At 35.1% G+C, this 16394-nt stretch overlaps 1 protein-coding gene across 3 annotated transcripts; it reads right to left on the reverse strand.

The window, feature by feature from the left end:
* Window positions 1-1772: 1772 nt before the first annotated feature.
* On the reverse strand, window positions 1773-12790 carry LOC148621152 (fatty acyl-CoA hydrolase precursor, medium chain-like). 3 transcript variants are annotated; one of them, XM_088575226.1, is made up of 3 exons: window positions 12653-12790; window positions 6572-8127; window positions 1773-3549 (listed from the first exon to the last, which is right to left on the reverse strand). In XM_088575226.1, the coding sequence occupies exons 2-3, from the start codon at window positions 8116-8118 to the stop codon at window positions 3378-3380; spliced, it is 1719 nt and encodes a 572-aa protein (XP_088431352.1). In that variant the 5' UTR covers window positions 8119-8127; window positions 12653-12790; the 3' UTR covers window positions 1773-3377. The 3 variants fall into 3 exon arrangements, with proteins under 3 accessions (XP_088431352.1, XP_088431351.1, XP_088431353.1); XM_088575225.1 differs by having other exon boundaries at window positions 12541-12698; XM_088575227.1 differs by lacking the exon at window positions 12653-12790 and adding an exon at window positions 12273-12307.
* Window positions 12791-16394: the final 3604 nt, after the last annotated feature.

A 16394-nucleotide genomic window follows, 5' to 3' on the forward strand; every position in this document is an offset into this window, starting at 1 on the left:
AACTAAGAACACGAAGTAACTAAAATCATACACACAAAGCAACAAAAGCAAATGAGCAACTGAGACTCCACTAAACACTGTGAGCATGGACCAGTTGCACCGGCAGGGTAAGCGTCCTCTGCTTTTTCTAGAAACAGGCACCGAGTTGCTCATAAAAAGTAAAGTCCCCGGTAGATAAACGAGGATAGGAAAACTACATGTATGACACGTTGAATAAATCAGTTTTCATGGCGCAGATGGATACACCATAACGAACCACCAGTTCATGATCACGACCATAAAACTTCTGTAGTGATGACTTCAATCTTGTAACAACATAACACTGTTCCAGAAACATATTTGTTATAATTCTAGCGCGATACAAAAAGTCTGCGTAGTTTCGGGTTGTGATATGAACACTCCATATGGCAGGTGCTGAAGGGATGTTGCCACAGATGAAAGGAAAGTTGACAATTCTGAATGAAAAGTCATCACGTTTGCCGTAAAGTTTGTTCAGTAGGTTTCCTTTACCATCGATTTATAAGTGTAGGTCAAGATATGAGGCTGACTTCACAGTGTATCCTTTATCTCAAGTTCTTTGGGGTAGATGCGATGTATCACATCCCCGAAATTAGTATTATTGTTTAAAGATAATACGTGATCTATATAGCGGAAACTGAGATAAAAGAATTTAGCCAAACGATATTCTTTTTTCGGATATGATAAGCTGTAAAGTTAGCCTCATAAAAGTAAGAAATAGGTCAGCAAGTAGAGGAGCACAATTTATTCCCATTGGAATGCCGACTGTTTGTTGAAAAACGCGTCCACCACACTGGACAAATATGTTGATTAAAATTTCCAGCATTTTGTAAACCACAGAAGAGATGTTCTGAACTGGTAATGGCTTGAATGATAAACTCACTTGGATTAGCTTCACAATAATTTAGATTATCTATATGTATTTTAAAGAATAACCAAACGCTATGATGTACGATAAAACAACAGAACAATTACACAAGACTTAGTCTTTATGCATAAAAAATCGTTCAAACATGTAAATTGCGATAAAATTGGTTAATATATGTACCTAAATGTATCATACACAGAAATCCTTCATAAAAAGTTGCTTCCTGATGTTCATAATAGTGCTGTTGTTTCATCAATCATACAGGTGGGAAATGAAATTGGTGTAACGTTTCATTCTTTTTTTCGTATATCTGTATTCATTTTTCCTAGCTGAAGTCATTACCAGTTCAGAACATCTCTTCAGTGGTTTAGGAGTAGCGTGCTTGTCTCGATTGCGGGAGTTTTGATCCCAGGCAGAGTCGCACCAAAGCTTTAAAAATGTACACCTAGTCACCGCTTCTCTGCCAGGCATGCATAGAGTGACGGCGGGATGTCGCTGAGTTAGAATTATGTGTTTGAATGTCGGACTGTTGCTTCTTCTAACGCAATAAAAAGATTAGGCTTTGCGTGTTGGGCTGGTACAAAGCAGGGTCTGTTATGTTTCATTGGTCAATTGTTTTCGCCCTAAAATGCATATACCTTTATCTGCCATAGGACGTTAAACCACAATCATTCAAAAACCAGTTCTGTACGTATCACATATGGTTATCAAGAGAATCCGATGGGAATCGAAATGTTTATTATTCTAAATGCACCCTATTTGCAAGTCTTTGACGATTAATAGGCCAAGGTTCAGAAATATTAATCGATTCTCCACTGGGTCTTTATACTACATGTAGATTGTTAACCATTGTTTTCAGTACATCCATAAGGAGTAAAAAATCAGAACAGGTATGGAACGATTTTATTTACGAATCCGGTTTTGCCCACATACATTCTTCAATTTGATTTTTGTTTTTTATCAAAAAATAAACCTTACAAGCGTAAATGAGGTTCATTGATACAAAAATATTTTTGTCAAATACTTTAATTCAAAGTAAAAAGATAGCAAAAAATTAATCACAAATATATAGAATACTTCGCATGATACAGTTTGATACGACAGCAGCAACCAAACAACTTGAACAAAAATGGGCAGACTATTCAAAAATGATATAGCTCGGAATTTTAACTGCAATAAAACATTTGACAAAAGATGAGAATTTGACTAGAAGCGAAATTGCCGTTTTTGGCCCATAATTCACCAACAGCTCAAATCACAAACCCCTGTATCAATGCCAACCTCTTTTTGTAAATCGAATTTGGTTTTGCACTTCAAGTTACAATTCCGACGAGCTTTATTCTTTTGTACCCAAATCATTGTCTACGCAACCATCCCACCCAAAATTCAGACACCCAGACTCTCTTAGGTACATAAAGTATGACACCTTGAAGCACAATTTCATTCTAAAAAGATTCATCCACTTTTACTCAAATTATCTGGACACCACGAATGTCTACAGTGATGACAGTATTATACGACCACAAAGTTCTGTTTTAATTTGGAACTTCATTGTACTTTATAATATACACCGTCCATGAACATCAGTTAATGGACGTACTGTATTCACCAGTAACACGCATTGTGTTCGCCATAAACACGTACTGTGTTCACATCATGTGTATACGCGTTCGCCACTCACAACATACACAACATGTCATGCAAAACAAATGCGGTCGCCATGATAAGTAAATTTTAAATCTTCTATGGTTCTGCGAAATATACTACATATAGCAATCTATTGCACAGAAGGTATAACCGTTCTTTCAAAACACCTCTGTCACACTTTGTTTTAACACCGTAACGGAAATAAGATTTACAGTGAAAATAGCTTCGCAGATTTGCATGTAAAATGTAGTGCTTTTTCACATCCTGTCTAGCAAAGACTATAAAGGTATAATACCTCTATTAAGGGGAACCAGTCGCCTGCAGATACCAGAAAGTAGTCCGTAAAAACAAAGTAGTTCTTAGGATGTATTGTATATTTTTTGTGATTTAGCCAGTATATGCAAACTTGGCATCATCTGAAAGCTTATCATGTTAGGTACACACTGAATACAACAGTTTTGAACTCTGATGTAGAGAATAATTTGTCAGACTCTAGATCTTAAGCCCATTGATTTGTCAAATTTCCAAAAGGAAAGTAGTATTTTTAGTACCTGTCTACTTTCACTTCACCGTTCTTTCTTAGAAGCCATTAAAGGTATGCTGCAAATTTTATGAGAGAGTCTTTAAAGGGACCCCTCTATGATAAAACCAGTTAAAGTTCATTTTAACAAAAGATTGAGACCTTGAAAATTGCTTAATTCAACATAGAAAGTAATGGGACTTTTAATAGTGGTTTTACACTAACACTAGCTGATCATGAGTAAGACGCAATGAAACAGGAAGCGGATATAGATCTCCGGAAGAGTTTGTACATGCACCTACTTGAATGTAAAGTCATAATGTGCTATAACTCGTCTCGTTTATTGCTTAATTGTAAGAAGACGGAGTCCATAAAATCAACCATTTCCTTCCGGAATGAACTCTTCAATGAAAGAGGTGATTTGATGTCTAAGTATTTTTTCTCAGTTCTTTCAAATTGTTCCCACGGTATCGAACCTTTTCCTCCATCAGGGTTTCTGAAGAAGAAAAAAACGGGTTTATTCAAATTGACAATTTTTTCAAGAATTACAAGATTTAGTCTTGGCACATTACACGACATTAAAGACAATACTATTGTATGAAAACGAATGCATGGTATATAAAACGCCCCTTTTTGGCCGCTAATTCCAAATCGGCGTTCGCCGCAACCACAAAAATCAATACCAACCTTTTTCACGGTGCGGAGTGCATGGTAACAGACAAATCGTTCATGTACTTACCAAGATCTACGGGGCGCCGAATGGGCTCTTGTGGTTTTGTACTCAAAATTCAATTTTGTACACTCAGACAAAAGTAAATTTTGTTCAACAAAAATGAATTCAATAACATACTACAAATTATCAATTTTGTATCACAAAAGTAAATTCTGTGTCACAAAATTTCAAAAGTCAATTTTGTGTCACAAAATTTAATTTTGTGTCACAAAATTGAATTTTGACACAAAAGTCAATTTTGTTTGCAAATTAGTTTACAGAATCCTTTGGATATGCAAATAAATTCTTTCATCGCGATTTTCATATAAGAAGGTTCTTATAATAACCGCAGGTCTCGCAGACGCAGGTTTCCGATTAGTTCGAGCAAGCAGGACGGTTAAGGCCGTTTTAAGTGAAATTAAAAAAAAAAGACTTTTAAGTAGCTTTCTACAGTATAACTGTTTTGCAATGACTAAAATTGCTAATATACCTTTTCTATGAGATTTGTTTGATAAAACAGGTTTTAAAATACGCGATTTTTCTACTTTCGATTTATTGGGATTTTCCCTGGTGACTCACGTGATCATATCCTGACATCTTTCAACTCAACTATAAAATGCATTTGCCCGACCTGTAAATCGCAACCAAATTTGTTAAAATTTGACAAGATAATTTGTATTAATGTATATGTTCCAAATTTTGCTGGAAAAAGAAATGAATTGTCAGATTAGTCAAGAAAATAATATTAGAAATATGATGTGCGGTGAAATTTGTTAATCTGTTAAAGTCAGCGAAAGATTATATTGTTCCACTATCCCTCACAATTCTTTGCCAGGTATATGTACAGTTAGATTCCTTATTTCATTCCAATTCTATTGACGTATAACACAAGAAATTCGGTTGAGTGGAACAGGTCGGGCGAGATGAAAAACCGACAGAAGTACGTGTCTAACGCTCAAATGATCTTTCTTTAGATTCAAGATTAAGTGACACAGTGGATTATACGATTGCGATATCCTATATTTCTTTCACTTGATAATATGTGCTTTATTATAACCGTGCACATTCGTCCATGTACCTTATTCACTGTATTGCAGTGAATCGTACACGTGTACATGATGCTGCACATTTTGAATTCATTTGGGTATCCAAAGGATTCTGTAAACTAATTTGCATACAAAATTGACTTTTGTGACACAGAATTGAATTTTTGACACATGTTTGACTTTTGTGACACATAATTGAAATTTGACTCACAAAATTGAATGTTGAATTTTGTGACACAGAATTGACTTATGACACAAAATTGAATTTTGTCTCACAAAATTGAAATGTATCTCAAAAAATGAATTTCGTCATTACAAAATTGTACGACAAAAATGATTTTGTTGTGACGGAATTCAAAATTGATTTTGATTACAAAAAGATCAAGTCCCATTCGGCGCCCCGTAAAATCAGACACAGGCTTTTCGTGATTTTTATTTCCAGGACGGAGAGGCGGGTGCGCATTTTTTTATTATAAAATACAACTTGTGTATCTTACCCGTAACCTCATCGGAATTAAAAATGAAAAATAAAGCATTTTCTGAAAGACAGCCGTCATTTAACGCTTCACTAAGTTTCACATTTGAATTTGTCTACAAGAGTCGATCTTCAATAAAAACACGTCGTTTTCTTTAGAGTATTATAGAAAAATCACGTGCTAAAAGTAACCCATTAAGAGCTTAACCAATAATTTTTTCTGAAAAAGGTCACGTCTTTTGTAAATAAAATATTCTAAGAACTTTGTTGACTGATCTCGAATCAAATATTTATATCTGAACTGTAGGATAGCAAAGCGTTTTTGGGGATAGTACTTCAAGCTAACTAAAGAAACAACTGCTCTTCCGTTTTAGTTGTTTTTCTATGACAGACAGCCATTACAGATGCATGTAGGTAGGTGCACGATAAGTAAAAGTAGGCCAGTAAAGTTCCGAGGGTCAATAAATTATAAATTAAACCAACTTTTGTACGCAGGTCCACGTTTTTGTATAACAATGCATGTTGATATATTCAAATTATACAAAAACTTAAGAATTCATTACTATATAAACACATTTTTCGGAGTGATTACTGTAAATCATACGTCACGTGGTTAATTGGCACCCAGTAATATGGCACATATTTTATGCAAATTACTCATTGACTTTTGTTGTAATTCCACACCTTTGGCAGTAAAAGGGAGGAAGAAATTCTACTTTCTTACACTCGTCATTTTTTGAAGATCTGGAATTCCTTACACTCGTGTGAGAAGTTCTTCGTTTTTTTTTTCACTCGTTCCGCTGAACTTCATTCGTCGAAAGCCGGAATTTCTGACACTCGTGGAAGAAATTCAAGATCTTCAATAGAGACTCGTGTAAGAACCTATTATCATGATGCTTTATTTCCGTACTTACTGCATGTAGCCTTAGACTGTTCTACATCTTTACGTATACAGCACTCATAGTTTCACGTGATGTGCTATACGACCACGAAAAGTCGGTTACTACATGTAACAAATATACAGATGACATAAAAAAGGACAAACATGTTAAATTAAATGTTTCAGTTTGGATGTTACATTGACGTGTAAAATTGTTGATCCGACGCACATTTTGGACAGCGCAATTCATAAATTCATTAAAAATGTGATACGATCAACGCTTTTCAAGACTGATGAAGCATTCAATTCTTAAATGAAAGTATTTGTCCAAACATCAAACAAATGCTTGTTTCTGCTCCCCCTTTTACCCTCTGAATCCTTAATTCGTGCCAAGTCACAACTTACCCTGTCTTGGCAAACGATGTCCAGTACTGTATAATCATACGAGAAAGACGCTTCTCTTCTTCAGTCGTACTTAAATGTGGTATGATACTTCCTAGATTGAAAATGTAGGGCAATTCTTCACCATGCCCAACTCCTTGAAACCATTTTGGCATAGGACCGGCTACATTGATAGGCGTTGCGCTTTCATGAGAAAACAAGTATTGATATGTTCCACCGCTTCCTTGTGCGTGATATTCTAACATTTTGGTCGTTGGGTAAACAAAGATCATGTCCGCCAAGAATTCGGTCACTTTCAGGCTTTGGTCATCCTCGGAAACGTCAGATGTATAAAATTTATAGAGCGACTTCTTTAGATTTGCATCATTATTGAAAACTTTTTTAACGAATGGATCAACAAGGCCCTTGTACAAGAATTTTGCTGGTACACTTTCGGTTATATTGAAACCATAATGAATTTGCATGCCCCGATGGGCGGACGCCGGTAATAAATTTCCCTCATTAGATGTTGTACCGGCCATAAAATCAAGCGACTTGAAAAATTTCGAAACTTCGGAATTAACATCCGAAAGAAGAACTAGAGGATTATCGGTATATAGTTCTCCATCAACGGCTACTTGATATTGAGTATTCATGCTAAGGGATTCATTTGATAAGGCTGCAAAATAGTCAGCTATATCGTTCAGTTTTTCAGCATCAATATCTCTGAGACAGTTAACAAATTTGTACATGTCTTGGACAGGACAGTCAACCTTCCTCGAGAGATCTTCAAATGCATCGTTGATCATTTCCTTATTTAGCACTCCTGATTGTGTTACAACGCCGCTTTGGGCAATAACCCTCTGAAAAAGACCTTTGTTTGACGGTATCAGTGACTGGAAAGAAACGCTCCATCCACCAGCAGACTCACCGAATATTGTCACGGAATTTGGGTCGCCCCCAAAGGCCTCGATGTTCTCGTGAATCCACTGCAAAGCAAGTTTTTGATCCCATATACCATAATTACCCAACGCAGCAGGGTGGTCTAATGCTAAGAAACCAAAAATGCCTAATCTGTAATTCAAGGTCACAACAATGACGTCACCTTGGAGTGCAAGCCATCCTCCATCATAGAGATCCCCATGTCCGTTCATTAACCCACCGCCATGTATCCAAACCATCACGGATCGTTTTGTGTTCTTTTCTGGTAGTTGTGTCAAGAATATATTCAAAAACAAGCAGTCCTCATCAACTTTAGGGGGTTTAAAAGCTGCCATTTCTTCAGGAAGAAATTGATGACATACTGATCCATATGTTGTAGCATCGTATGTTTCAGTCCAGACGTCAACTTTTTCAGGTGGTTTAAAACGTAAAGGTCCTATGGGTGGCTTACCATAACGAATGCCCTGAAATTTATAAATGTCTTCCCCAGTATCTGGATCTTTGACCATTAACCCTTTTACAGAGCCTAGCTTTGTATCAAGTACGATAGTTTCGAATTTTTCTTCAGACGCTGACACCGATACTGTCAGTTGTATTACCAAACAAGCGATAAGTTGTGGAGAAAACATTGTACAAATCTGAAAAAAAATGAAAAAGTTATAAGCATCATTTTTTCTTATCAGCTGTAACTTCGCTCTGTGACCAAATCCAACGATAGAAATGTTCCCACAAAGTAAGCTCAAAATGCTTGTGTGTACGCATGTGCGTAAGTGTCAACAATTAAGACTTACCATAAACGACAGCGTTTAGTGGGTATCGCACTGGATAGACATTATGGTACATTATATACATATATATATACGATCAGAATGAACATTGATTTAGGCTTGCAGTACAGATGTTGAGTCATTATAGTTAAAATGACATATTGTGCAGATGAATTTTTTTTATTACAACGATCAACTATGACAAAAAATGAGCTCAACCGTTTAACCGTATCGCACTCTCATCAAACTGGTAAAGGGAAAGTGGTCAAAAAAATTTCCAGTAGTAAAAAACAGTCAGTATTGAGTACAGTAACTGACTATTACTGACAATTGTTTATGAAATAGGGTACTAAATTTCATTCTTGGCTTGTCATTCAGTTTAATAATTTGAGAAAGATGTGAATATGATACATGTTGTCTGACCATTGTGAAATAGAATACTATGGAACAACACCATAAACAGTCATGTGCTTTAACTGGAGTTTATTCAATAGTTAACTTCTATGAAATACTTGTTTTGGTCCCTAGTTCTAAAACGGTTGGAGCCATAACCCCCAAAACCAATACCAACCTTTCTTTTGTGGTTTGGAATCTTATTATAGAATTTAATAAAGATCAACCAACCAAAATTTAAGTTATCTCACGAATACCAAGTATGTACGAATGACGACGACAGCGCCAAACATTATCATACGACCACACATTTTTTGCGGTCATATAAAAATGAACACATATGTTCAACGGTGAACAAGACATTACTTTTTGGCGATAGTGATAGGGTCATTTTAATATGTCACCCTTAGCAGTGCATTGTCACTGAAAAGGGTATACCAATCAACGACAATAGTTCCATTTGATTTGTCCTGTATTCTAATCACAGGAAACGGTGGTAACACAAACGAGTAGTTTTGCCATTCATTACAAATACATGTATCTGAGCACAAGAGTTTTTTTACATATACATGTAAACAGTGTATGTAATTGTAGACGACCCGGATAGAAAACACAATGACACCTGTCTGAACTGAACACTAGGAAAACATTAACCTGTATAAACCAAACATCTTCTGAAGTCCGTCAAATCAGTTTAGATACTCTTTAATTTTTTCTGAACCTGTGAAATAGAGCACATGCCTTAACCGAGCAAAATTCATAGTTTAGAAGGGATTCATTCTAGGCATGTTTCACTGTAATGAAGTACAGAACAATGTAAGAATAAGAAAGACACCTAAAACCTCTTGCTGAACTTTTTACCGCTGAATGATGACTTGAAATGCACTGTTAAAGCTTAACAGTCTCGAAATAGCTACATTCACGTTATGTTTGTATATCGGAATATTTTTAAACGGTGACTTATACTAAAATCAACGGTTATTACATTTAAGAATATCATGCTCAGTACATTGAAACCTGTCTAATTTTAAAACCGAACTCTTTATAAAGTATCGTCAAAACAGTTTTGATACTCTTTGAACCTGTGAAAACCGGACACCTTCCGTAATTTAACAAATCTCTCCTTTCAGGTTTGTTTCAGACAGGTTTTACTGTATAAAGAGATAGCACAAAGTAAATTAGAAGCACTGTAAGCAAAAACACAAAAAGGTTACACTCCTTGATACATTTAGGTTTCCCGCACACACGATACCTAAACGCACTCTAAACGCTCACCAAACGCACGATAAACGAACGCTTCTATCGTACGTTTAAACGGACGCTCCTATCGTGAGTTTAAACGCACGAAAAACTAACGCTCCTAGCATGCGTTTAAACGCACGATAGACGAATGCTCACTGCGTGCGTTTTAAGGAGTAATCAAGGGAACCAAGGTTATAGCGGTAATCAAAAGAATGTAATCCAGGGACAAAGACCAGACATGGAAAACAGACATACACAACAAAGAACATAAAGTAACTAAAATCATACATACAAAGTAACAAAAATGAAATGAGCAACTCGGACTCCACTAAAAACTGGGAGCGTGGACCAGATGCACCAGTAGGGGTAAGCGTCCTCTGCTTTTCTAGAAACACCCGCCGAGTTGCTCATAAAAAGTCAAGTCCGGGGTAGACAAACGCGGGAAGGAAAACCATGACCCGTTGAATAAATCAGTTTTCATGGTGCTGATGGATACACCATAGCGATCCACGAGTTCATGATGACGACTATAAAAAGTACGATAGAAGAACGATGAAAAATAATAATATTAACAAATAATGACGAAAGAAGAAATAGGAAATTGAATTAATGAAAATATATCAATTAATAATAGCAAATAATATAAAAAAATAGCAGTTGAATCAAGGAAATAATCAAAGTACAAAAATAAACAAACGCTTTTATTGTGCGTTTAAAAGAACGCTCCCATCGTGCGTTTAAACGAAGGCTCACAGCGTGCGTTTAAACGAACACTTTTATCGTGCGTTTATCATGCGTTTAAACGAACGCAAAACGATTTTGTAAACACGATAAACGATGCACGAACGCGTAAATGGAAAACGTGAACATTTCAAGGAGTATACCAGAGATTGGAGTGCACTTTGATAATGTTTAACCACTGGCAGCGAGTTGACATTGACTACATGTATAGTTCACCTACATGTACATATAATGCTAAACTGTCTTAAACATTTAATTGAAATAATTTAAGCGCTTAAGAAGAAGTTTTGTTTCCAAATGTCGGACCCTAAGTTGCATTATCTCCCTTTGCAAGTATTTACCAATAATTATCTCCATGCATATTTCCATAATAATCATATCTAATAAATCTTCCCATATAATTTATGCAGTTTCCATCGAGTGATTTAACTAGGCTGTACTAATCATGCTAATGAAGTTCTCACATGTAAAGCATTTAGGGTGGGTTATCTCCATTTTCAAGAATCTAACAAAAAATATCTTCCCTATAGTAAGCTACTCATTGCAAACATTTACAAATTACTATACTCGACGTCACATACATAAAATATAGTTCAAATTTGAAATAAAAATTGGTGTACAGTTTTATTGACACCTACCGATATTTAAAGTAACTGTGTTAAATAACTTGCTTATTTATATCACAAAACGGCATTTACGTAAAATATGATTTTTTTTCAAGTCCGATTACATTTTAAATCCAGATTACAGTATTATGGGACTTATTAGAAGAACATTGACATTACTAAATAAGATAATATCTTATTAATATACAAGACACAAGTGCGACCAAATCTCGATATACGACAATGCTATATGGAGTCCATATACAGTAAAATATATAGATTTTGTTGCCAAGACGATTTTCGGTTGTTGATAGTTTGATAAAAACAAAGATTTACTGCCTTATTTTGTGTCATAAAATTCTTCTAAGGGTTATCGTTCCTACTTTATAATTGTTTATGTTCAAATTCGTGAGAAATTACATTTTTGTCAACATAGAGAGTAAAAATACATATTCTGAGTACTTTGTCAATAATCGGCCCTTAGTAACAAAAATGGTGGAATTACATTGGAATTTCTCGTAAGGAATTACACAATCTGAAAAAAGAACAGTTCCATGATAGATTCAGAACAGTTCTCAGACAGTTCTAGGGCCAGCTCTTCTGACAATTCTAGCAGAGCCGGCTCTATTAGCAGAACTGTTCTCGTAGAGCTGTTTTTACTACTAGAACTGTTCTTGTAAAGCCGGCTCTACTTCCACTGTCAGAAGAGCTGGCTCTAGAAGCAGGACTGTTCTCGTAAAGTGTGCTCTATTAGTAGACTGTCAGAAGAGCTGGCTCTTGAACTGTTCCATGATACCTTTAAAACTGTCATAGAGTCGGCTCCTCTGATAGTTCCCCTTAGAGTTTAGAACTGATCTCATCTGTATCGGAGGGGACAAACTCGTTAATTCGTTAATATGCATTAATCGGCGACTTTTTTAAAATCTGAATTTCAATTTGTTAATAATAACATCTCACAACACTTTTAATAATTTATCATAACAATGTCTTATTTTCTACTTGTACATGTATCTTGCATTGTGTTATAGAGCTCACCTAACTATACCAGAATTCATTTTTTTAAATCCTGGTCAAATTTATCACAATGTCCTATATTATGACCTACCCCCCCTTATCAATCTTATGACAAATTTAGGTCCTATCGTGCGATATGTTCCCTCTGTTCACGCGGACAAATTGTTTGTTCCGGGAAATCATGCATAAAGTAAATAATAAGACGTAAAGGTGCAAACATCTTTTTCGGCGAATTAATTATGACTGAAAGCTCAGTAAATAAATAAATAATAATAAAACAGCTCCTTACCATAAATTCAAATGTTGATCTAGGGAATGATTGGTATCGTTCACTCTTTATACACAAGAGTATGACCCGGGGTATGACCTTTCAATCTGTTCTTACTTTTTTCATCACTCACCTAAAAATGCTGACAAGATATATTTTAATATGATAAAATACTCAGGTGAATTGCTAATCCTATGAACAGTTCAAAGTCACCTCAAAAATCAATGTAAACATTCAGTGATAAATTTCATCAGATATGTACAAAACGTATTCTAAATATACATGTTAACATTACTTTCAATTTACTTCCTGTTCAAACAACAATTTTTATTTTTCTTGTAATTATAACGCGCGAAACAAAATAGTGATAGCCAACGTGTTAAAAAAAGAAATAAAGCTCTTTTTGGAAAGTAATTAAAAATGCCGTTATACATAATTAGCGCGGTACACATAGATATAAGTCACCGACTATTTTGTATACTTTTTTTGCAAGGGTGGGGGGAGGTGGAGGCTGGGATTATTTTGAAAAAAAAATTAATCTTAATTTGAGCACATTTTTTACTCAACTATGAACCAAAAAATATCTAATTCAAAATTTTACCCACTATTCAACTATGTATATTTACAAATGAAAAACAATATTGACCTCTAAACAAATTCTAATGCCACATAAAATCACAGCCTCCTCCCTTCCGAGAAGAAAATGGTCTGTGCCTTAAATAAAAAATGTGGTGAGTCGCGGGCCGGAGTCAACAACAACACGGCAACCTACCTACCACTGTTTTTGAAATATCCCTTTTTATTTTAAATTGTATAAAAGGTAAGAATTTAGAAAAGTCTCAATAGTAGCACAAATGAGAAAATGTGATAGACGGGCTTGCTTTATGAAACGAGGGTGGGGGTTACTTATGGCATAAAATTCAAGAGATTCGTCGCCTTTTTAATTCCTTTTATTTATTGATTTATTTACATGAATAATTTTAAATTAGTTCTTGCTTTGTTTTTACTCACTTATACGCAAAAAAGCTAAGCTTCCCTTGTGTACCATAAATCAAGTTTTATTTTACGTACATATTGGACATTCACGAATCTCATAAGATATTTTAAAGATGTACAAAACGGTTTAATTATTTTTAAATTAAAGGGACTGGGCCTTTTGGTAAAGAGGATAGAAAGTAATTGTGGTCTTGAAATTTTAAAGGTATCACTCCAAAACTTTAGATATTTAAAGGGGGATTCAAATTTTGGAGGGGCATTAAACCTTTTAGCAAATTGAAAGATCAAAAAAGATTTTATAAAGCTCTGGAAGGGGATCTGGAATTTTTTCTATCTACATGGAGAGATGTTGGAGGGCCATTTACATGTATGTCGCATTATTTTACGATAAAAATGGCCAGCCTGTGGTAAAATAGTGATAAATGGAGTTTCTGTGATTTATTTCAAAAACCACCGCCAATAATTCCATATACAAATGTATATGTATCTAACCATAAGCGGCATTGCAACGTACATTAGGGAGCTATCATTTGATTTCAAAGAGAGACTAGGATTAAATTGTGTGTCCTGGACTTTTTTCAGTATTTTTTTACTTTTTACTTTTTACACTTTTCTGTTCTGATTTTTTTTTTCAAACCATATCCTGATTTTTTTCCCACTTACATCCTGCCGTTTTATTTTACAAAATTATATATACTGGATTGTTTTAGCCATAAAGCATAGTCATGCCTTTTTATTTCAGATGTGATCTGAGCCTCCCTCCTTCCCCACTAGACGTCCTACGGTTGCTCCTTGACACAAAGAAGAGAATTAAGTACCATTCTGTGTAAGAATCAGGCAATGGGTAGCATATCATTTACCCCAATTTAGTCATTTTTGCTTAAAATATATTAAGTACATCTATAAAACAACCAAAAAGCTATTTAAGTTTATTCTGAAGCATCTGTGACGTAGATATTTTTGGACTGCTTATATAGAGAAAGAGTGCCGGAAAATTTTCACGCCATTTTTCCGTAGTGTATTTTAATTAAATTTGATCAATCAATATCTTAAAAAAGGCAAGTTTTACATACACTTTGATGGTTATTTCTGGTGGTTATCAGGTATAATTAATTGGTTAATGCAGTATAATCTCTGCTTTTTTCCTTCATGTACCACACCTTATATACATTTCGCCCGATTATTACCCGGAGAAGTACTTAAAAGTATAAATGGTATCACGAACTCTTATACACACGTTGTTGTGAAATGGTGCATGACCTCTTAAGCTATCACTATTTTTCTTCACATACCTGTATTTTATTTTAAAATATATATTCTAAGTCTCCATCACACGGTATAGGACGGCTTGCTAAGTTATCAAGACAAAGACCAAAAAGTTTACATGATTCTAGTTTACCTGCAAGTACTTCTGAAGAAGACTCAGAATTGTCATGGACATTTAGTAAATTAAAGAAAAAATCAGCAAAAGAGGCAGAAAGTGTCGGTGATACAAAGAGAGACGCGGGTTTTGTACTAGTAGGAAGTATTCAAAACAAAGACAGAAATATTCCATTTGGAGCTAGGAGACCTGAAACAAATACTCTGTCTACTTCATTCAATGAGGGTAAAACAACAAAACCAGAGACCACTCCTGTTACTACATAAGTGGTAAAATACCCAGATGAATTGCAAATTAATCCTGTCAGAAGTTCGAAGTCACATGAAAAGTCAGTGATAGATTTCGTAAGATATGTACAAAATAAATATTTTTAATGTACATTTAACCCAGAATATTTACATGTAGACTACCAGTACCATCATTATAGGGACTGGTCGTTGGGGTAAAGGGGATAGGAAATAATGGGGAGTCTTGAAATTTGAAAGGTATCACAAGAGGTAGGGTCTCGAAAAATTTAAGATGTATAAAGGGGCATTCAAATTTTCATGAGTTATCTAACTTTTTATCCAATTGAAAGATCAAAAGAGGTTTGAAATTTTATTAAGCTCTGGAAAAGGGGGGGGGGGGGTCTGGAATTTTTATTCCTATATGGAGGAGTGTTTAAAATAAGAGAATATTGGACATTTCCTCCCATTCCCATAAACTTTAATGAATAGTCCCTTAGTCCAATCGAACACCCCAAAACTATTCAGGTAAACTTATTCAAATATGGTGAATTAACAAGCAAAGTTGACAGAAGAACGTGCGACAACTGTTATTCCCGACTTGCGGACCAACATTTTGTCAACATTTATCTACCTTTGGAGCAGGTGTCTATTCGGAACACGTAAGGTTTTCCATCCGATATCGACGATACTTTAGAAAATAGAAAATATTGAAAGTCAAAAGGGAATTTCTCGTTCTACTGACCCTGCCATAAATTTTCTTTACCCGGGATACAAATGAAAATCATCCTTATGTAACCAACCAACAAAATGAAACACCCTGTAAATTTTAGAAACACCGTTGTGTTTCTCTGCTGGGGATTCCATTTTCATTCGAGTTACTTCTTTTTTTCTGCATCCGAATTCGAACATCGATTAGAGAGACTTCGAAATTACACCAGCTCTTACGGGGGGTAACTCTGCAAAAACAGGATAAAATATGGCTGCATCCCGAGCTCCACAAGTAGGGAATGAAGAGCCTTAAAAATTTTGAAAGAAAAAAAATATTTTGGTGGACACCAATATTCATTGAAACTATTTACCAGTGATCATCGTTCAGGGAATATAGAACCATCGCCAATTTGTGTCGAAGATTTTTTTTCAGCTTCTAACCCGACTTTTTAGTTATTATTCTTTCCTGCTCTGATTTTTTTTTCAAATCATATCTTAATTTCTTTTCTACCACTTACTTCCTGTCGTTATTTTACTAAATGTTTATACTGGATTGTTTTTAA

The sequence above is a fragment of the Perna viridis genome, chromosome 3 (assembly GCF_037379345.1).
Source record: "Perna viridis isolate PV_CMFRI_1.1 ecotype Kerala chromosome 3, ASM3737934v1, whole genome shotgun sequence".
Taxonomy (NCBI): domain Eukaryota; kingdom Metazoa; phylum Mollusca; class Bivalvia; order Mytilida; family Mytilidae; genus Perna; species Perna viridis.

What these genes read in the sequence shown, in the direction of transcription:
- LOC148621152 (XM_088575225.1), bottom strand. An exon ending in ACATCGTTTGCCAAGACAGG is followed by an intron (nt 3,550 to 6,571) that starts GTAAGTTGTGAC and finishes TTTCTTCTTCAG; the next exon opens with AAACCCTGATGGAGGAAAAG.